Source organism: Carassius gibelio, chromosome A8, assembly GCF_023724105.1.
Source record: "Carassius gibelio isolate Cgi1373 ecotype wild population from Czech Republic chromosome A8, carGib1.2-hapl.c, whole genome shotgun sequence".
In the NCBI taxonomy this organism is placed as follows: Eukaryota; Metazoa; Chordata; class Actinopteri; order Cypriniformes; family Cyprinidae; genus Carassius; species Carassius gibelio.
In genome coordinates this window covers 1,675,822-1,699,064 of record NC_068378.1, presented here as the reverse complement: position 1 = coordinate 1,699,064, position 23,243 = coordinate 1,675,822, and the positions used below count along the sequence as shown (strand labels likewise).

General features: G+C 41.2%; 1 protein-coding gene across 1 annotated transcript in view; it reads left to right on the top strand.

Moving 5' to 3' along the window:
• Nucleotides 1–609: 609 nt before the first annotated feature.
• Nucleotides 610–23,243, top strand: part of LOC128019183 (gamma-aminobutyric acid receptor subunit delta) — a 60,420-nt gene continuing 37,786 nt past the window's right edge. The window contains exons 1-2 of the mRNA XM_052605275.1: nt 610–896; nt 21,975–22,090. Coding sequence (XP_052461235.1) covers nt 829–896; nt 21,975–22,090 — 184 coding nt within the window. The 5' untranslated portion in view covers nt 610–828. The remainder of the gene's footprint in view (nt 897–21,974; nt 22,091–23,243) is intronic.

Below are 23,243 nucleotides of genomic sequence, written 5' to 3'. Positions count from 1 at the left end.
AATTCATATTTTACTTTTCTTACATAATTTTTAACAAAAAATATTGGTAAAATATATATTTGGGAGTCTTAGACCTTTCCAAAAATATATATTGTTTTGTCAAGATTAGATTTGATTGTAATATAGTATAGTCAACGTAGGCGTCCCGTATACGGGACGGGGTGACATTTAACAGGTTTTAAAAAAACATTGTTTACATAAAATCTTTTATGTATTTATAATTTGAAAGCAAACAAATAACCCTGTTTAGGAAAGGGACATCATACCTTTCAGAAAGTATAATTTGTATCTTAATAGTGCAATGAAAACATATTTAACTGTATTTATATGTCCACGACAGGGTGGATATATCTATGCTTTATACTCTAAAAAATGGCCCATAATTAAATAATAAAAAAAAAAAAAACATTTTGGGAGCTCAGATAATATATTTATTATAGTATTTGAGTGTCTACTAGTATGGCATGACATAAAGTGAATGGTAAATTAAAATCAAAATGTGTGAGTATTGTGAGGGTTGAAAGGCACTCTATGGTGATATTGACCCTACTTCGATTCTACAGAGTCATTAAAAAGAACCGGCTCACACAACGATTCGTTCGAGAAACGGACCTTGAGATGGTTCAGGTTTTAGAGAGAGGGAGAGCTATCGCTGAGAGAAAGCGAGGTATATGCGCCCTTTTTTCTGCCGTCTGGATAAGGCACTGGCTAAAATATGGATCTTAATACAATTTTTCCTGCGATTCTCTTAAGAGGTTGTGAAAACTATGATATTTAAATCTGTCTGTCTCCTTTCAACCCGAGTCAACCTTACCGTTTTTGCGCAAAATGGATGCACGGAGTTTTGCCGTGACGATCTTCTGGTTCGTGTTCTTGAGGGAGAACAGAATGAGCAGGTGAGAATACGCGTGTCCTTCACACCAGTGTGAGGATCAGGAGAACAGTCAGACATACACGCATAGCTGAGTACACTGTAGTTTAAAATTGAATGTCAAAATATTGCCTAAATGGGTTTATAATATTTATTAAAGAGGCTTTAGCAGTGAATAAATGCATCTTATTTCTGAGCAGAATTTGAGCTGATCTGTGAACATCATCACGAATGCCGTCATATATGCACATACAGTACCCGATATGCTTAAATCTCATATATACTCGGTGATGCTTGGATATGGGACAGATTTTCATGTCCGTTTCTTTTGCTTTATATGATACATCGTTGTGGTTATGTAGCCTATCGCTGGTGGTTGGATATAAATAATATGCTGTCATTAATATTTCTGTACGTTTCTGCGAGGAGCTCTCTATGCATGTATTAATTTGTATATGGGTCAAAAGCACTGATCTATATATATAGGCTATCTATATTATAGATCAGTGGTCAAAGGGGATTTTCAAGCATCAAAACAATAAAAGTTCAATGCAGCTTTATGTTTTCCCGTACATTGGAATGTGTCCGGATTAATTAAAAATTTGTATCTTAGCAAAAAAATAAAAATAAAATAAAATAATAATAATTAATTAATTAAAATAAGAAGAAAAAAAGAAAAGCTAGCATATATATATATTTTTTTTTACCATGATTTACAGAAGATACTCACTAAAAGGTCATATAAAGTAGACACTTTCCTTTTGCATTTACCGGTAATATGCTTTTATGTATTAAATCACTTTTGTAAATTTAGTCTCATCTTTGACCCTTACACACGTCTCTCCCTTTGCTTGTTGTTCAGTTCACACACAGTTCATATCTCTTGTGGATGTGCATCAACACATCAGGGGTTCGCCCCCTTGTGTACAGTATGCTTGTGAGCTTTTATGTTGTTCTTTTTTTAGGATGAATCTCACAGAATCATCACTACTGTAGGTCAAATTTGACCGCAAAAAAAAAAAAAAAAAAAAAAAAAAACATTCATAATGTAAGGAATCTATTGTCATCTATTTAGTACCATCCCAACAAACCAAAGTATGCTATTGTTTTTTTTTTCACATTGTGGAAAGTTTATGATAGTAATTTTGCCTAATGTACTTAATATGAAAGATTGTTTATCCATGAATGAAACGTCTGCCATAATTTCCTCACCCTCAATTTTTGGGTAAGGGTAAGCTATATATATTAATAAACATTCTCTGTTTTTTTTTTTTTTTGTTCTGAGTAGAGCATATTATGAAAGTCATCAACAAACAGAGATACGTTTGTAAGTGGAACTGGACCAGTCTTCTGCCTTGTAAAAGGGTTTGTCTTTTGAAAATAATCAGTTTAATTTATATATAAGCTAAATTTAATTGGCTATTTGGCATATTAAACAACATGGGAAATCACAACGAATGGGATTTGAAAAGACAGCCAGAGAAGTAGAACCTCTCTCTAGGGATGTCCTGATAAGCATTGGGCTCGTTACTGCAAGAATGTCATTTATTACTCATCACTTGTTACTGCTTTTAAAAGTAATAATATAACTTTATTTATTGCTAACTGGCAACAGTAATTAGTTACACTACTAGTTAAATTACTTTTCCTTCATACCCCACAGAAGTTTTATTTGTGTATCTCACCCATAAAATGCTTCTGAATGTAAGATTTTCCATATCCCAAGCTTTCCTGATGCACTGGTGAAGTCATGTGCCTTTGCGAGTTGTGAAAATTATGAAAATAAATCCCGGAATTATTGGATTGTTGGATTTCAGATCATTAGGGGTTGAGGCATCAAAAGTTTTTTTTTTTTTTTTTTTACGTTTTATGGATGGTAATATTATTACTGAAATCTTAGTATTAATTAATTGTATTACAAGTTACTACAAAAAGTAATGTTATTACAGTAACTATAGTAACACTGGTTCCGATCGTTTTTTATTATTTATATTATTTTTTGCCCCGAAACCGATCCGAGTCAATATTGAGTATTTCCTGAAACCGAGTCCCAATATAATACTTGTATTTTCCTTAAGGAATGTATTTTTGGTACACACTTCAAGTGAATTAAAGTAAATCAATCCAGTATGGTACTACTTGATGTAAACTTCTTGTATTTTATATCGGGGCGTTGATAGTTTTTTAAGGGGACACAAAGAATACAGCTAAAATTACTTGTAAGGATATGTATACACAGAGGAAAGCCTTAATACTATTAGTGCAGCAGGGAGACTATAACATTATTTTAATGACAAATGATGACAGAGAGAGATTTTGAGATAATGGTTATAATAATGATTTTAATGACTAAAGAGAGTGTGTGCACTTAAAACGTTTCTCTCCTCTCAGTCAAAGTGTGCGTGTGTGCACGCAAACTGTGTTTTGTGAAGTCGCAAAGAGAAAATAATCACTTAATCCGATGTTTAAAATAATGAATAAAATAGCCAACTGACAGCCTGGAGTTCCACAACTATTAACTTTGTGCTTTCTGGACTTGTTTTTGTGATATAAAATAGGAAAGCATTTAGCATTGTGAGGCAAGGGAAGGGACACTCAAAATGTTTCTAAACTTAAAACGTGTTTTTGCGCCATTTGCGTTTGTGTTATTTTACTTATAAGTCTGAATAAACTGGCTCTGAATACACACATACAGACAAATCATGGGTCACAGGAGGGGATGCTCCCAATCAAATTATTTAGGCTAAGCATCAACATTCACAAACCACTGTTATTTTTAACAGAAAAGAATGAAACAAGCTCGTAATCACGACTTCATAAATTGGAAATAGGATGTTTCCGATAGCATGTGAAGACAGCAGAGAAGCGCTTGCTTAGCACAGTGGAGTGCATTGTTTTGTTAACTTTGTGGTTTATTATTTTGAGTCGTATGGGAAGCTGTAAAACACGGCACTCTCACAATATATTGCTGTACACATCTATCGCTTTTATATATAAATTATCGAAATATTCACGCAATCATGCAGCATGTATCAGTAGATCTGTGCTCTGGTGCGGTTAGCGCTCACACTCACTGATCTATATATAACTGAACCTCGCTCTGGTCCACCTTTTCCAAAGGAGGCAGGGACTGATAAATGGAGCGATCACGAACCAGGCTTTGGGGGTTAAAGGACTGCCTAGTGTGAGCACACCCTAATTATTCTCCCAGATCCCGCACACGAGTCTCTACCCGCACATCAAGTGTTGTCCCGCACCGCACTCTGCTGCGATGGGTCCCGCAGGTGAGCATGATTTCACCAAGTACAACATGTTCCTGGATCAACATCCTTGTTCATCCTGGAACAATATTCCAATCAACCAATCATAACTGATATATATATCTTTTCAGGAAATATCTGTTTTAGGTTTACAATCAAAGTTAGGTGCTTCTACAACCTTATTAATCAGCTATTTGGGTAGGGTTAGGTTTAGGGGTAAGGATTGGGTTAAGTCTATATTTTTGGACAATAATGTTGATCCAGGAACATGTCTTTGCAAAATCATGGCAACCAGGTCACGCGATCATGCAGGTCTAATAGGAAGGTGCCTGTTATAATGTTGTGATTGAGGGTCTGGACTCTGAGCATAACTTGTTTTTCTATAACAAACTATCAAATGTTTTCTATAAATGTCCTGGAAGTGACAAATAGCTTGTTTTATATTTAATTGAATTACATAAATGTTATAAGTTAATATTTACAAGAAATATTTTAACTGCTTTTGATGACTCGTATGGAGGACAGGAGGCAAATGCAAGTAAACAGAGTTTATTGACAAGAGATGTGATGGATGAAGGTTGGAGAGTGACGCAGGGACCTCGACGGCAGCACAGACTGGTGAGTAGGTGTTTTGAGTGCGCTGGTAGATATGATTGTGGTGGTAGATCCCTGAGAGGTGAAGATAATCCTTGAGTAAATGATACAATCCAGAGACGGCCGAACAGGAGACAAAGCAAGGGCAGGAACACGAGAGACCTAAAAGACATCAACACGGAGGACCTCAAACAGCGATCTGACAAACAAGAGACAAAAGACAGGGCATTAAGTAGGCTGTTGGAATGAGCTGATCAGACGATCAGCGGCAACACCCACATGAAACAATCAACATGACATAACATGAATACAGCAGGAGACGGTGCATTTATGAACCATGACAGTACCCCTCCTCCTAAGGACGCCTTCTGGCATCCCCAGAATCTCTTACCTGTCGATTGTAATCATCGATAAGGGAGTGATCCAGGATGTCCCTAGCAGGTACCCAAATTCTCTCCTCCGGACCGTAACCCTCCCAGTCCACCAAGTACTGAAATCCGCATCCCCTCCATCTAAAGGCGGATTAATGGGAGAATGAAACACAGGCTTTATTTTTGACACATGAAAGGCGGGATGAATTCTCCCGTAGGCAGGAGGGAGTTTAAGGTGGACTGCCACCAGGCTAATGATCTTGGTGACAGTAAACGGGCCAATAAATTTGGGAGCCAACTTATTAGATATGGAGCGGAGAGGAATATTCTTAGTAGAAAGCCACACTTTTTGACCCACGACGTATACGGGAGGCCCAGACCGGTGGCGATCGGCTTTGGCCTCAGTGCGCGCCCCCACTTGGAGTAGAGTCTCGCGGGCTCTAGTCCAAGTGCGGTGACACCTCTGGACGAAGGCGTGAACGGAGGGGACCGCGACTTCGGATTTCAGACTGGGAAAAATAGGTGGCTGGTAATCTACTCTACACTCAAAAGGCGATAGGCTGTAGCTGATACTGGTAAGGCATTGTGGGCGTACTCCACCATAGACAATTGTTGGCTCCAGGAGGAAGGGTTCTTGGAGACCAAACATCGCAAAAACCCTTTCCATATCTTGGTTGGCTCTCTCGGTTTGACCATTGCCCTGAGGACAGAATTACAGTTGCTCCCCAGTAATCTACAGAATTCTCACCAAAATTTGGACACAAATTGGGGTCCCCTGTCGGAAACCACGTCTATCTGGAGGCCATGTAAACGAAAGACGTGATCTACGACGGTCAACGCTGTCTCCTTGGATGAGGGTAATTTGGGCAAGGGAATAAAGTGGGCCGCCTTCGAGAACCGGTCCGCCACGGTTAAAACTACCGTGTTGCCCTGGGAGGGCGGTAATATAATCTAGAGCGATGTGGGACCAGGGTCTCGAAGTAGTAAGAAGTAGACCAGGGTCTTGTAGTAACCCATCAGCGGGCCGATTGGAAGTCTTACCAGTGGCACAAACCGAGAAAGCCAAAACAAAACTGTGAATGTCGCGAGCCATAAGTGGCCACCAGAATCATTGCTTGACTAAAAATCTAATGCGGTTAACCCCTGGATGACAAGCTACATTATAGCAATGTCCCCACTGGATGACGTTGGACCTTAATCCCTCCGGCACAAATAAGCGATTCGATGGGCACCCGGGTGGAGGCGTTAACCCTTCCAAGGCCATTCTGACCTTCGATTCGATCTCCCATGTGAGTGTGGAGACCACTAATGTCTCAGGAAAAATACACTCGGGAGTGGACGGGCGTTTGGAAAGGTCAAAAATACGTGACAAAGAGTTGGGTTTAATATTTTTTGAACCCGGGCTGTACGAGATAGTAAAGTCAAAATGTCCGAAAAAAAGTGCCCACCGAGCCTGCCTGGAGTTCAACATTTTGGCAGTGCTAATGTATTCTAGATTCTTGTGGTCTGTCCATACAATAAAAGGAACCCCCGATCCATCTAACCAGTGTCGCCATTCGTCTAAGGCCATCTTAACTGCCAACAATTCTAGGTTACCAATATTGTAATTTCGTTTGGCAGGAGATAAACGATATGAAAAATATGCGCAAGGGTGGACCTTGTCGTCTAAGGGAGAACGTTGCGATAACACCGCTCCTACCCCCACCTCAGACTCATCGACCTCCACCACAAACTGACATGTAGGGTCAGGGGTGATCAATATAGGGGCTGAACGAAGCTGCTCTTCAGTTTGGCAAACACAGCCTCAGCTGTGTCTGACCACCTGAACGCAGTTTTGGCAGAGGTCAGGGTGGTCAGAGGCGCGGCTAGTTGGCTGAAGTTGCGAATAAAACGCCGGTAGAAGTTGGCGAACCCCAGAAACCTCTGTTGGGCCTTACGGGAATCTGGACTTGGCCACTCTACTACAGCCTTAACCTTCTCGGGATCCATGCGTATTCCCTCAGTCGACACGATGTACCCCAGAAAAGGAATTGACTGTGCATGAAACTCGCATTTCTCCGCCTTGACAAAAAGCCCATTCTCTAGCAACCTCTGAAGCACTCGTCGGACGTGCTGCACATGTTCCTGGAGAGAAGAAGAAAAAAATCAATATGTCGTCCAGGTAGACATATATGAACTGATCAATCATATCTCGCAGCACGTCTTTGACGAGTGCCTGGAAGACCGCTGGGGAGTTGGAAAGCCCGAAGGGCATGACCAAATATTCAAAGTGCCCTCTGGGGGTATTAAAGGCGGTCTTCCATTCATCCCCCTCCCTGATACGAACCAAATGATAAGCATTGCGTTAGTCCAGTTTTGTGAAAATTGACGCTCCCTGCAACCTCTCGAAGGCCGAATACATCAACGGAAAAGGATAAGTATTCTTTGCCATGATGTTGTTCAGTCCTCGGTAATCAATACAAGGTCGCAGTGATCCGTCCTTCTTTCCCACAAAAAAGAACCCCGCCCCCGCCCCCGCTGGAGAAGAGGAAGGGCAAATGAACTTCGAAGCTAGAGAATCAGAAATATATTTCTCCATAGCCTCCCTTTCCGGAACAGAAAGTGAATATAATTTGCCTTTAGGCGGAGACTTACCTGACAGTAAATCTATGGCACAGTCGTAGGGACGATGCGAAGGAAGATAAGCAGCACGAGACTTACTGAACACTTCCTTCAGATGGAGGTACTCCGCGGGCACGTTAGACAAATCCACCACCTCCTCCTGTAACACAGACATAGACACAGACTGACAGGCAGACACTAAACAAGACTCATGACACTTTTCACACCAGGAAAGAATGGAATTGGAGGACCAGTCTATTTTGGGGTTATGGAGGAGGAGCCAAGGGTGACCGAGGACTATGGGTGCCAGAGGATAGTCAAGTATGTGGAAGGAAATAGGTTCAGAGTGATTTCCTGATGTGATGAGGGTGATGTCTTCAGTGATGTGCGATATAGCTGGGAGTTTCTGTCCATTGAGGGCATGAACCGTGATGTGGTGCGGAAGGGGTCTGAGGGGGATGTGGAGTTTGTGCGCCAGTGTGCTGTCCATGAAATTACCTTCTGCCCCTGAGTCCAGTAGTGCTTGACAGTGGTGGGTCTGTGCTGACCATTTCAGTCTTACCGGAAGGAGCATAGATGATGATGGTGATGATGATGAGGTCTTCTCGGTTGAGATCCCACCCGATAGTAGCCCCATACATTCTACCGGGCTTGGCCTTTTACTGGACAAGTGTACGCTTGAGAGGGCGGCATTATGGGGGACAGCGGTGTGGGAGAACCAGGATCCATGCTGCGCCTCGTTTCAGGCACTCTCCACCGAGATGAGACGGGTCTTCGTTCGGGACCTCGACAGCAGCACAGACTGGTGAGTAGGTGTTTTGAGTGCGCTGGTAGAGATGATGGTGGTGGTAGATCCGTGAGAGGTGAAGATAATCCGTGAGTAACTGATACAATCCAGAGACCGCCGAACAGGAGACAAAGCAACACTCACAGTGGGAGCTCGTAGTAGCTGGAACTGTTGGGTGAGCTCGGACACCTGCGCCACCAAGGCTTGAACCGCGCGAACCAGTGTCGTTAAGACTCCTCTTCTGGGAGTCCATCCTCCGAAGACTGGCGCTTAGAAATTCTTCGAGGGCGGAAGGTTGAGTACTCGCTGCCTCCATCTTGGTCAGATCGTTCTGTAATGACTCGTATGGAGGACAGGAGGCAAATGCAAGTAAACAGAGTTTATTGACAAGAGATGTGATGGATGAAGGTTGGAAAGTGATGCAGGGACCTCGACGGCAGCACAGACTGATGAGTAGGTGTTTTGAGTGCGCTGGTAGAGATGATGGTGGTGGTAGATCCGTGAGAGGTGAAGATAATCCGTGAGTAAATGATACAATCCATAGACGGCCGAACAGGAGACAAAGCACAGGAACACGAGAGACTAAACAGACATCAACACGGAGGACCTCAAACAGCGATCTAACAAACAAGAGACGAAAGACAGGGCATTAAGTAGGCTGTTGGAATGAGCTGCACCTGTCGCTAATCAGACAATCAGCAGCAACACCCACATGAAACAATCAACATGACGTAACATGAATACAGCAGGAGACGGTGCATTCATGAACCATGACACTGCTACTATTTAAAAGTAATAATGCTGTAAAAAGAACCTTATTTGTTTAAAGTGATTGCAAACCAATTGTTATAACACTTTTGTTCATATGCAGTAGCAATACTTTTAAATGAAATAAGATCACAATACACTACTTTTGAATGTTTTATTAGTTTTGTGCATAACAATGCGATTAAAAGCATTTAATCGCAGACAATCATGCGATTAAAAAAAATAGATATATTGTTGCCCAGCACTAATATATATATATATAAACTTCTTGTATTTGAAACATATAATAGGCAGATTAATTGTAACATAAAGGCAAGATAAGGTTAGAATGTGTCAGAATGTCAGTCTGTCAGTCAAGTCCAAATCAAGACATGACACACATGTGGTTGCCTACATTCTTATAAAAAGAGAGAATGAAGGGGCTTTGCTATCTATGAATGCTACTTCAGAGCAAATAAATTCTTCTATGAGTCCCACATTGAATTATTTGCACCTCTGTAGAGACAAGTTGATAAACACTCTCCATTAATGATCAGGGCATTTAAGGAAGTCATCCTCCAGGTGTTAAACAGGGCAGATGTTACAATTTAACATGATTTTGTACATTAACTGCCAAGAAGGGTCAGCATATCTGTATTTATTATAGTTTCATCCTAGAAATAATAATACAAAAATAATAATTTACACAGAGACAAAATAATAAATTGTTTTATTAACAAGGTTCAGGAGGCACACGATCAGAGAATCAACCAATTCGGCACAGGTGGAACTCGCTTAGTTAATCTGCATATATATATACACTTTGAATATAGCAAATGATGACCAAAAAAAACAAAAGAAAAAAACATTTAAAACGAGACAAATGGTCTATGCTTAATTTCATGAAGTGTGTGCTTGATTGAATCACAGAAGAAAAAAAAATGGTCCCACTTTATATTAAGTGTCCCTAATACCTCTATACTTACATAAATCAGTCTGTTTATTAAGGTTTTTTTCTGACACAGTATAGCTGCACATGTCAAGTGTCAGTTGAGAATAGCATGTGCCAGTGACACTTGTGACGTGTGCCAATGGATTGTATCACTGATATTAAATACATATCACAAAATTTTTAATATTTTAGATAAGTAGGTTATATAAAACAAAAAGTCCCACTTTATTGTATGAGGTCCTAACTATACTATACTTACATTTTATACTTACATTTTAATTAGGGCTATCAATAGATAAAAATTTTGGTTCCAATTTATATTGTCCCTAATACCTGTGTACTTACATAGTAACTAATTGTGTACATAGTATGTAATCACAGTGTAAATACACATTGGTACATAGTATTGTTTGTGTAACTACACATAAGCAACAACCCACTGAAAGGTATGTGTAAGTACAAATCTGTAACATGACATTGGTAACAACACTTTTTGGTAATGAAAGTACAAATGTGTAACAGGACTAATAGCACTTTTTGGTACAGAACTTTATATTAGATTTATCATGTAATTGCTCTGGTGTTACAGTCAGTCAGTAAGTTAGGCTTTACATATAAAATATAGTTGGTGTCCAGAGTGTTACTCTTTATATTAAGTGGACAGTTCCTGAAGAATTACCATGCAAGTACACTGGTATTACAGTTAGGGCTAGGACAACAGGTCAACGAATCGATCCGCATATTTGCGTCGATGTCATCGATGACCTCGCCGCAAAATATGCGCATCGATTTGTCAACCTGTTTTTATTTCTCTAAAAAACGTTTGCAAAACGTTTACCTTATGTGGGCTGAATATACGCGATGGCCGGATCAACATTCTGTCCAACGTTATATAACCAATCCAGGGGGTTTTCTGCATTGATCTTTTTTTTTGGCGGCTGTCAAAGCCTTATTTGATCGGTGAGTGATGTAGAATAGAATGACTGCTGCGCCTGACAGGGCACGTACGAGAAAGAGTCCCAGCTGCGTACGCACTCACAGTCTTCAAACAACACGAGCGCTTCTTGCTGTCTTTCTCACTTGTGCATATTAATCAAAATCATTAAACACAATAGAAAAAGGGCGAAACACCAAAGTTTCACGCGCGCTCGCGCACTCACAGTCTTTAAACTACACAAGCGCTGTCTTGCTCTCGCTCTCTCTCTCTTTCTCTCTCCCTCGTGCATATTAACCAAAATCATTAGACACGATAGAAAAAGGGCGGAATGCCAAAGTTTCACGTGGAGCATTCAGAGATTTTTTTTTCTCCATGACAGGCTGCTGGCTCCCACTGTAAATTTTTTTTTTTTTTTTTGGAAAAGCACTCTCTGTATTAGCTTAAAGCCCTCAAGTTTACATTGGTTACTGTATTCTTTCAATTGCTCTAAATAAGTATTTTGGGTGACCTTTTTTATTGAATGCTGGTAACAATAACATCAAGTTGTTATTTTCATCTGAAAGAAGAAATTGTTTTCAGTAAGCTAGGCCCTATGTGTTCAGTAAGCTTGTTTCAGTAATCTATGTGTTTTCAAGGCTTCAAGGTTTTATTGAATGCTATCTCTATACAAGTGCAAAGTAATGCATTCTTAGTCAGTCTTTTATTTTGTAATTTTAAGAGCAATAAACATATATTGCAATGTTAAGGAATTCATGTTTTTTTCATTGAGATATGTAAATCAACATGTATAAATTGTTTGTAGTCAATTAATGGGGAGATAATCGAAATCGAATCGGTCTGAAAAAAATTAATCGTTAGATTAATCGATGCATCGAAAAAATAATCGCTAGATTAATCGTTTAAAAAATAATCGTTAATCATTACCCCCTGGATCAAATGGTTCCAATTACTCTTATACATGTGGTTACAAAATGTAGTTATATAATTCCTGTTAAATGAGTACTTAGTGAAGTGTAGTTACCAATGTCCTGATGCACATTTGTATTTACACAAACCATCCTGAGGGTGGTTACATGTGTGTAGTTACAGAAATATTACAGCTGTAGGTACAAAATACTAATGTGTACTTAAACTGTGGTTACATACTATGTACACATTTAGTTACTACGTAAGTACACAGGTATTCGGGACAAAAGTAAGTGTAACCAAATTTTTTATCTATTGATAGCCCTTATTAAAATCTATGTAAATAGTAGTTAAGATGACTTAAAGTGGGTCCTTTTTTTATAAAGCCTACTTATTACAAAATATGTAAATACATATTTTAGATATTTATTAATGTCAGTGATACAATCCATTGGCACGTCACAAGTGTCATTGGCACATGCCATTCTCAACTGACACTTGAGATGTGCAGCTATACTGTGTCAGAACCCCCCCCCCCACCTCCCCAAAATAAACAGACTGATTTAGTGATTTTTAAATAACTGATAAATATACAGTATTATGCAAAAGTCATAGGCCACTATTATTTTCACCAACAAAAAAATATTTTAAGTCAGTTATTTTTATATTTTGCTGTAGTGTGTCAGCAGTAAATATCAGTTTACATTTCCAAAAATTATTTTTGACATTAATTGTAATAGTCCAGTGAGATGTTTGTCTGCACAAGGAGTCTGACAGCAGCCAATGCTCCACACAGAGATCTAATCTATTCTTAATCAGTCTGTCTGGTATAACATGAAGAAACAGAACAAACTGAGACAGACTCAATCCAGAAGAACTGTGGCAATGTCTCCAAGGCACTTCAAGAAACCTACCTGCAAAGCTACCTGAAAAAACAATCCATGAGTGCACCTAGGACAAAAGCTTTTTTTTTAAACACATATTGTGGTAACACCAAAAGTTGATTTAATTTAGTTAATAGAAGTTAATTAATTAAATCTATTTATGGCATTATTTTCAAAAAATTGATCTATCATGGGTCAATATGAATACTGCATTTACAGTCACATCTGTTACTGCAAACTAGGGGTTGCACGACTACAGATTTCTGCTCGTCGATTTCTTATTTTAAAAATACTTGAATTACTGATCATATGAATGATCAAATCCTAATTACATATGTAAATAATACAATTATGATATATATTATGATATTGTAAAATGTTCATATAACAGCCAGTATTTGTATCTGTATTGCATCTGTAACAATTACAGAATTATTCATATCTGCATTCGGATAGAATGTCATACATCTTTTTTTTTTTCATAGTTATCACCGTTAAACTAAAATAATTATTAATTTCTACAAATATATTTATCAAGCAAGCTGAGAGATGCCATGACAAACGTTTAGTGATCATTTGAACATGACTGAATCAATTCAATGCACACATTTTTATCACTCTTTAAGCGAGTCTTTTTGGGAACTTCACTAAACAAATGTGCGTGTGCCAGGCAAACCAGCAAAATATAAAGATGCAAACATGTAGGCCAAATAGAAAATGTATCCGCATGTAAGTTGATTATTAGCCTGTTCTTGAGAGAGAACTGGTTTTGGTTTTTGAGAGACTGAGACGAGCAGCACGGCTGTTTGATTGGTGAGCGCGCTGCTTGTTCCATTTTGTATCATATCGTAGCCTGAGGTTTAAATAATTGTTTTTTAAATATAAATAATAGAACGTGTATGATGTATTATTATAGGTGATATTACTCATGCCAAGCTCTGATTTCTGAGAGATGCAAAGAGAGGCAAGAGCAATGCTGTCTTTGATTTGCACTTTTTTCATTCATAAAGCTTGCATTCATTCACTTCACACACTTTTTACGTCACTTTAGTGGTCTGTGTATAATATTGCCTGATGCCCTTAACCGTTATCTAGCCAATTGTAACGCTGAGTCAGAGACGTTATGATCCATAAGCAGCTTTATTTCAATAATCCACAGAGTAAACAGAAACAGGTCAATCAGGGGCGTTAGATACCACGTAGACAAATCAGAATCATAAACCTTGACAGAGCGTAGAATCAGGGCTGCCGGCTGGCAGGCAGAGGCGAGAGAACAAGGCAGAGGTCGATAAGGCAGGCGGCAGAGAATCAGAGTCCAATAATCAGTCCAGGTCATACACGGAAGATCCAACAGTGGGAAAACGCTCGGTAATGTCTGCATGGGCAAAACAAGACTTCGCGTTTGAGAGAACAGGGTGAGTTCCTTAAATAGGGGATGAAGATGAGCGACACCTGTGCAGGTAATCAGCCCCAGGTACGGGGTGTATGGGAAATGTAGTTTGAAGGAGGTTAATACTCGGGTGACGGCTCCCTCTGGTGGTGATCGGAGAGAGCCACAGAGGCTGTGTTTGTGACAGAGCCCTCCCCCTGCGAGCGGCTCCTGACGCGATGAGGTGATCGTCGCCGGGGTCTTCCTCGGGGTCTAGGAGCGGGTCTGTCTGGGTGATCTCGATGGAAGTCCGTGATAAGAGTGGGATCCAGTATGTCATCAGCATTGACCCAGGACCTTTCCTCCGGACCGTACCCCTCCCAATCGACCAGATACTGTAGGACTCGGCCCCGGCGACGTGAATTCAGGATTTCATGTACCTGATAGGCCTCCTGGCCATCGATGATGAGGGGAGGCGCTCTCTGGTCACCAGCCTCCTCTAGGTTCTCCGCTCCTCTCGGTCCACCAGCGGGCTTGAGCAAGGAGACATGAAAAGTGGGTGAGATACGGTAATGAGATGGGAGAGATAGTCTAAATGATACTGGGGTGATTTGACGGAGGATTTTGAAAGGCCCCACGTACCTGGGACTAAGTTTCTTGGATGGTAGTCTTAGGCGAAGATCCCGTGTGGACAGCCAAACCCATTGTCCGGGCTGGTAATCCGGATGAGCTCTGCGGTGTCGGTTGGCCTGATTTCTGGTCCGACGAACTGCTCGGAGAAGGTGAACATGAGCGCTGTTCCAGGTCTCCTCACAGCGTCTCAGCCAAGCATCCACTGCAGGTAATTCGGATGGTTCGCCAGACCATGGGAAGAGAGGAGGTTGGAATCCTAGGATGCACTGGAAGGGAGTCATGCCAGTGGAAGGTTTTTGAAGGGAATTTTGTGCGTACTCGGCCCAGAGCAGGAAGCGGCTCCAATCATTTTGATTCTGATTGCAGTAGGATCGGAGGAAACGGGAGAGTTCTTGGTTCAGGCGTTCGACCTGTCCGTTGGATTGTGGGTGGTAACCTGATGTGAGACTAACATTGATGCCCAACTGTTGGCAGAATGCCGACCATACTCTGGAGGTAAATTGGGGACCCCTATCGGAGACAATGTCCTCCGGGAGGCCATAGAACCGGAACACATTCTCACAAAGTGCCTCTGCTGTTTCGAAGGCAGTCGGGAGTTTGGGTAATGGGATGAAGCGGCAGGCTTTGGAGAAGCGGTCGATCACGGATAGGATTGTGGTTTTGCCCTGTGAGAGAGGCAGATCAGTCACAAAGTCGATGGCTATGTGGGACCAAGGACGTTGAGGAACGGGTAACGGGTGAAGAAGACCAGCGGGTAATTGATGGGATGATTTGTTAGTGTTGCAAGTGATACAGTTTCTAATGTAATTGATGGTGTCAGTTTGCATTGAGGACCACCAGAAGCGGTTAGATAGGAGCTGGATGGTGGCGGTTATACCGGGGTGTCCTGAGCTTGGGGTAGAGTGGACCTGATGTAGAACTCGTTGTCTCAGTGTTTGAGGGACGAATGTGCGATTCTGGGGAGTCTCAGGAGGTGGAGGTTCGATGCGTTGGGCCTCAATGATCTCAGTCATAATGTCCCATTGGATGGGTCCAAGAATGATCGTGGAAGGAATGATGGGTTCGTGGTCTGGAGTTTGGTTGTTGGATTCGTAGAGACGAGAGAGTGCATCTGCTTTGGTATTCTGGGAGCCCGGACGATAAGTGACTTGAAAATTAAATTTTGTGAAGAAGAGTGACCACCTGGCTTGTCTGTGATTCAAGCGTTTGGCAGACCGGAGGTATTCTAGGTTGGGGTGATCCGGAAGGACTGTGAAGGTGTGTTTAGCCCCCTCTAGCCAGTGCCTCCATTCCTCGAATGCCGCTTTCATAGCCAGGAGCTCGCGATCTCCAACATCATAATTCCTCTCGGCTGCGTTTAGTTTTCGAGAATAAAAGGCACATGGGTATAATTTCGGTGGATCTCCCTGACGTTGTGAGAGTACAGCCCCGAGACCTGAACTTGAAGCGTCGACTTCCACAATGAATTCCTGCTCTGGATCAGGATGATGTAAGATGGGCGCTGTGGTGAATCTATCCTTGAGGGCCTGGAAGGCGTTGAGGGCGGCGGAGGACCAGTGGAGACGTTGAGAGCCCTTCTTAACCATAGAAGTCATTGGTGCTGCGATTGAGCTGAAGTCGTGGATGAACCTTCTATAGAAGTTAGCGAAACCCAGGAAGCGTTGTAGTTCCTTGAGAGTCTGGGGTAGGGGCCAGTCGACTACAGCGCGAACCTTCCCCTCCTCCATGGCTACTCCTCCAGCGCTGATTACATAACCCAGGAAGGAGATAGTCTGCTTGTGGAATTCACATTTCTCCAGTTTAGCATACAGTTGGTGCTGGATTAGGCGTTGGAGGACGGCTTTGACCTGTTTCACATGTTCTGTATACGTTTCGGAGTAGATGAGGATATCGTCTATGTAGACTATGACCCAACGATTCAACATATCCCTGAATATGTCGTTCACAAAGGCTTGAAACACGGAAGGACTGTTGGAAAGGCCGAACGGCATGACCCGGTATTCGTAGTGCCCAGTGGTGGTTGAAAAGGCCGTCTTCCACTCATCCCCTTCTCGAATTCGGATCAGGTTGTAGGCGCTTCGGAGGTCCAACTTCGTGAAGTACTTTGCTCGGCGTAGTTGCTCTTGAGCCGCTGGGACGAGTGGCAAGGGATATCGGTACTTCACCGTAACGTCGTTGAGGCCACGGTAATCTATACAAGGGCGGAGGCCTCCGTCCTTCTTCTTCACGAAGAAGAATCCTGCAGAAGCTGGTGAAGTGGAAGGTCGGATGAATCCCTTGGCTAATTCCTCCTCAATATATTCCTTCATGGCTGTGGCTTCGGGTTGAGATAACGGAAATACTCGGCCCTTAGGTGGTTGAGCGCCTGGTATCAGTTCAATGGCGCAATCGCCTGGTCGATGAGGAGGTAGCTGCGCAGCCTTGGTTTTACTGAAAGCCTCCTTGAGATCGTCATACTCTGGAGGCAGTGGAGAGGCCGATGGGGAAGTATGAGTGATCGTGGGTCGGGTGCAGGAATGGAGACAATGTTCTTTGCAATAATCTGACCATTGTGATATCTGTTTCGTGGACCAGGTGATGATTGGATTGTGTTTTTCCAGCCAGGGCAGTCCCAAGATGATGGGGTTATGAGGAGATTGGAAGCTGTAGAGGTGGATCTTTTCAGAATGGAGGGCCCCGACGGTGAGTTCTAACTCCTCAGTGATGGTTTGGATGCGGCCGGAGCCCAGCGGTCGTCCATCTAGGGCTGCCACTGCCAAGTGAGAGGTACACGGGATACAAGGGATGTTATGAGTCTCCATGAAAGTGGTATCAATAAAATTTCCCGCAGCTCCGGAATCAATCAATGCCCTCACCTCGATGCTAACTCCCTTAACATATAATCTGACTGGTATCTCTAACATAGAAGAAGATTTAGAGGGATAACTCACCGCAGCTGAATGTCGCGGCGGTCGAGTGGGGCATGAAGCCCGTAGATGTCCAGCCAAGCCACAGTATAAACACAGGTTGTGCTGTCGCCTGCGTGACTTTTCCTCCTCGCTTAATCGGGTAACTCCGATTTGCATGGGTTCTGGATCCGGGCTTGAGCTGTTGACCGGGGTGAATGATGAAGTTCGGTAACGTGGCCGACGTGCCCGAATCAGATTGTCTACCTTGATGGACAGATCGATGAGTTGTTCGAGGGTTTTGCCTTCGTCTCGGCAGGCTAGTTCGGTCTGCAGCTCAGCATCCAGTCCCCTCCTGAAGTGCAGGCGTAAAGGGTCGACTGGCCAGCCAGTTTGTGCAGCTAGGGTGCGGAATGAGAGGGCATAATCAGCGGCCGATCTTCCTCCTTGACGGAGTGCGATAAGCTGTTCACCAACCTCCTTTCCTCCCGCGGGGTGTTCGAAAACCTCTCTGAATCGGAGTAGAAATGCTGAAAAGGTGGTAAAAACTGATCGATCACCGTTCCAGATGGCTGTGGCCCACTCTAGTGCTCTCCCCGTGAGCAAAGAACACACAAACGAAATTCGGCTGTCCTCTGTGGGATATAACGAGGGCTGCTGGTTAACGAACATCGAACATTGTAATAGGAACCCCTTGCATCTGGCTGGTGATCCATCGAATTATTCTGGGAACGCCAAGCGCGGGCTTACTGAAGCGGGAGGTTTGACCACGGCGGCGGCCATTTGCTGAGGTTGAGGTGCTGCTGGAATGTTTCCCTCCGGGGTTTGCAGGCGGAGTGATTGGAGGGTTCGGATCATCTCTTCGGTGAGAGAGGTGAGTCGATTCAGCTGCTGCTGATGTGCTGTCAGCGCCGCGGCTTGAGCGGATACTTCTGCCGTGATCTGGAAGAAAGCCGCTGGATCAATATCTGGCAAAGTCTTCTGTAACGCTGAGTCAGAGACGTTATGATCCATAAGCAGCTTTATTTCAATAATCCACAGAGTAAACAGAAACAGGTCAATCAGGGGCGTTAGATACCACGTAGACAAATCAGAATCATAAACCTTGACAGAGCGTAGAATCAGGGCTGCCGGCTGGCAGGCAGAGGCGAGAGAACAAGGCAGAGGTCGATAAGGCAGGCGGCAGAGAATCAGAGTCCAATAATCAGTCCAGGTCATACACGGAAGATCCAACAGTGGGAAAACGCTCGGTAATGTCTGCATGGGCAAAACAAGACTTCGCGTTTGAGAGAACAGGGTGAGTTCCTTAAATAGGGGATGAAGATGAGCGACACCTGTGCAGGTAATCAGCCCCAGGTACGGGGTGTATGGGAAATGTAGTTTGAAGGAGGTTAATACTCGGGTGACGGCTCCCTCTGGTGGTGATCGGAGAGAGCCACAGAGGCTGTGTTTGTGACACCAATAAGTAGACTGTGCCAGCTTCAGCCGAATATTCAGGCAGAATTATTCCTTGTCCATATTTGAAGACATTGTCCTTGCCATTCCAAATAAAGTATTAATCTTCGGGCACATCCCTAATTATTACTTACATATTTTAATTTTACATGCATCAAAGATAAAGTCATAGAAAGTAACAGCTACACAAAGTATTGTAATCCTAAAATTCAAGTGTACTTGCAATCTCTTTGTATGCATTATGGATAATGCATGCTCGAGTAGTTGATTGTTTCCGACAGCTGTGACTAGTGGTTGAAGTAGTCGATCACTCGACGACTTGACTAGTCTATGCAAGCCATACTGCAAACTTTGATTTTGGTACTGACACTTACCTTGTGTGCATGCAGCATCATCAATATAACATTGGCCAGTGCAATTGGAACTGGCCCCCCAACTGAGCCTGGTTTCTCCCAAGGTTTTTTTCTCCATTCTGTCACCGATGGAGTTTCGGTTCCTTGCCGCTGTCGCCTCTGGCTTGCTTAGTTGGGGTCACTTCATCTACAGCGATATCGTTGACTTGATTGCAAATTAAAACAGACACTATTTCAACTGAACAGAGATGACATCAATGAATTCAATGATGAACTGCCTTTAACTATCATTTTGCATTATTGAGACACTGTTTTCCAAATGAATGTTGTTCAGTGCTTTGGCGCAATGTATTTTGTTTAAAGCACTATATAAATAAAGGTGATTGATTGATTGATTGAATTGATCTCTTCTATGGCTTTAATATTTAAAACAAATATTTTATCGAATTATGTAAAAAGAAATTAAACCATTTTATAACAATGTGATTTATTATTATTATTATTATTTGACAAAAGATTCAAGCAAACAAAGAGACAAATTTTTATATAACAGGCTTTATATTAAATATAAATTTAAAATTGAAAGTTAATGTGATATAAAAATTGCTACTAATCTTTCATTGTTCAGAAAGAGAGCAAATAACATTTACATCATGAAAGATCATTTTCACTGACAGTCTAGAGTTAAATCACTCTCAGAAACTCCCATTAAAGTCATTGAAACTGTTAACACTGTGAAATCAATATCTTAATTATAGATTCGTTCACACATCTGCACTTTGTTGTATCTGACGAGAGTATTTGCCAGAAAGAGGTCTCTAGTCAGTGAGCGAGTGAAGGAAGTGCAGACATTTTAGTGATGACTCATATGAACGCCTCTGATTGGTCATTGCATTCAAAAGCTCAACAGAATCTTGTGTGATTGGTTATAATGCGCAGCGCTGTAAAAACGCATCTACCTCTGGCTCAGCGCCAGCAAACGATCACAGATCTGAATTTAGCACCTGATGATATGACTTGCTGAACGTACTCGTGTGATTGTATTAAAATTAATAAAATCTTTATCTGCTATTTTTTGTCTTTTGGAATCTGCATTCAACTTGACTGCCCTCTGTTATAAGCCACACACGTACAACAAACTAATGTCACAGTGGTATCGTGTACTGTAATTGAATGTAGCCCAAGTTATTACCTGTTGAACAGTAGACAGCACACGCGGTGTTCATCTAATAAGGATCTCCAATCGCAAGCAAATAATAGCCTTTGCAGATTTGCTTTCAATTCAGTGAAGTTCCATAACCATGTTTTAAACGCTGCTGATGTTAAACGTTACAACTCTGAGTGAACCGCTTCAGACGCTCATCGCGTGCGGCAGGGAACTGAACGAATCATTCAGACTGACTCACGAATTCCAGGGGAAACCTTGAATTTTCTCAGGAGTCTCAGGCGGTACAGTCGTTGTCTGGCTTTTTTTAACTTGAGCTTGAATATGATTAGTCCTGGTTCCCATTCTGGCAGGCCTAAGTTTGGTTCTCAGACCATGTGTCCCTTCTTGACTGGTCTCCATGGGAGATTCTGATCATGAAGGACCTGTGGAAGCTTTTCACTTCATGGTGCAGAGATTGAACAGAGAATACTGGACTAAAAAGATTTTGACTTTGAGATTCTGTTGTATATTCTCATTGTCAGTTTTGTTACTTGGATTTGTACCTCCTTAACTTCCTGATTCAGTTCCCCCATTTGCATTTTGTTTTATGTCTATGTCTATTTATTCTATTATGGACTCTAAATTATTGTTTTGTTTCTTATTCGTTTCTGTCGCCTCTGGCTTGCTTATTTGGGGACACTTGATCTACAGCGATATCGTTGACTTGATTGCAAATAATTGCACAGATACTATTTAACTGAACAGAGATGACATCACTGAATTCAATGATGAACTGCCTTTAACTATCATTTTGCATTATTGAAACACTGTTTTCCTAACGAATGTTCTTCAGTTGCTTTGACGCAATGAATTTTGTTTAAAGCGCTATATAAATAAAGGTGATTTGACTTGACTTGACTTATTGTGTAACCAGCATTCACTGAGCCCCTCTGCAATTTTTGATTTTTGTTTTGCTTTTTGATGCTCAGATTCTGTGTTTTATCCTGTTTTTCCTAATGCTTGTAATTAAAACCTTTTTCAATCCATCAAGTTGTCCTGTATTTAAGTTTACTTCCAACTAAATATGTGCACATAATATATTTTAATATGTGACCATCAAACTGCAATTACGTCACACATCCACATATACATCTATTATAAAATTGTGAAAGAAAAAGTGAAGAATATTTTGAATATTTATATGTTTGTTTTGTCCCCATAGGGCCATGCTGAGTGATATTGGTGACTATGTTGGCACAGACATTGAAATATCCTGGTTGCCTAATCTGGATGATTTAATGAAAGGTTATGCTCGGAACTTTCGCCCAGGGATTGGAGGTGAGTTTTATATGTATGTTTATCACAGCGGATTGTACTAAACTGATCAACCTCCTGCAGTAATTGTTAGCATCAATTTGTGGCCTCTCTTTTTTTCACAACAAACCTCTCACTTAGTGTTCCTAACAAAAGTGCTCCAGTTTCTACAGTCTATTTTTAGAGTATTACAACCAGCCCACATGTAGTTGAATCATATGCTAAGAAATAAGCTTGTGAGAGGCACACCACATGTCAGTTTGGATAAGTACCTAGTTATAAAGCCTACCTATCTTATTGAGTAAGTCAGTAGTTCTCCTCTGCAGACCTGGGGACCCACTGCTCTTCATTTATTTTGCTCATTTCTGAAACAGTATATATAGTTGATTATAATAAGCGGACCATTCTATAATTCCGGGTTGGATTTTCTCCCCATTAATGCAAATTTGTTTTTTTTGTTTTTTCTAAGAGAATACGTACTATATTTTTAAACTAATATTTTGTACACTAAGTGTTTCAGTTTGACTTCATGTCCTTTAAATTACAGTTTTTGCAATGTCCACTTTTTTTGAACTGAGTTTTGAGTTCAAAATAATGAATACACTTTTTTAAAGTCAGTGTCTTATTTCTTTAAAAAAATAAAATGTTTCATTTTAAAGTGACGTGACATACAGCTAAGTATGATGACCCATACTCAGAATTCGTGCTCTGCATTTAACCCATCCAAAGTGCAACTAGACGTAGTCTCAAAAAATGTTTGCAGGAATCTCATTTTTCATGCGATCTTCTTCAGATTTGGAATAGAAACTCATGAGACATGTGACTTTCAACCCATTACCTTTCTAATTTGCTCCAGGACTGATTTCATGTATTTTTATGTATATATATATATATATATATATATATATATATATATATATATATATATATATATATATATATATATATATATATATATATATATATATATATTATTATTAAAAAAACAGGGTGGTAAAAACTAATTAAAGTTACTTCAGTGTCTATAACTTTAAATATATTTGAGCATTATCAAATCTGGTTGATAAAAACTAAAGCCCAATGGGTATTCTTTCCAAAGACACCAAAATTATGTTACTTATGTTATATTATAGCACACTGAAACAAGGAACTGTTACAGTTTTAAGTTAGGTAGGGC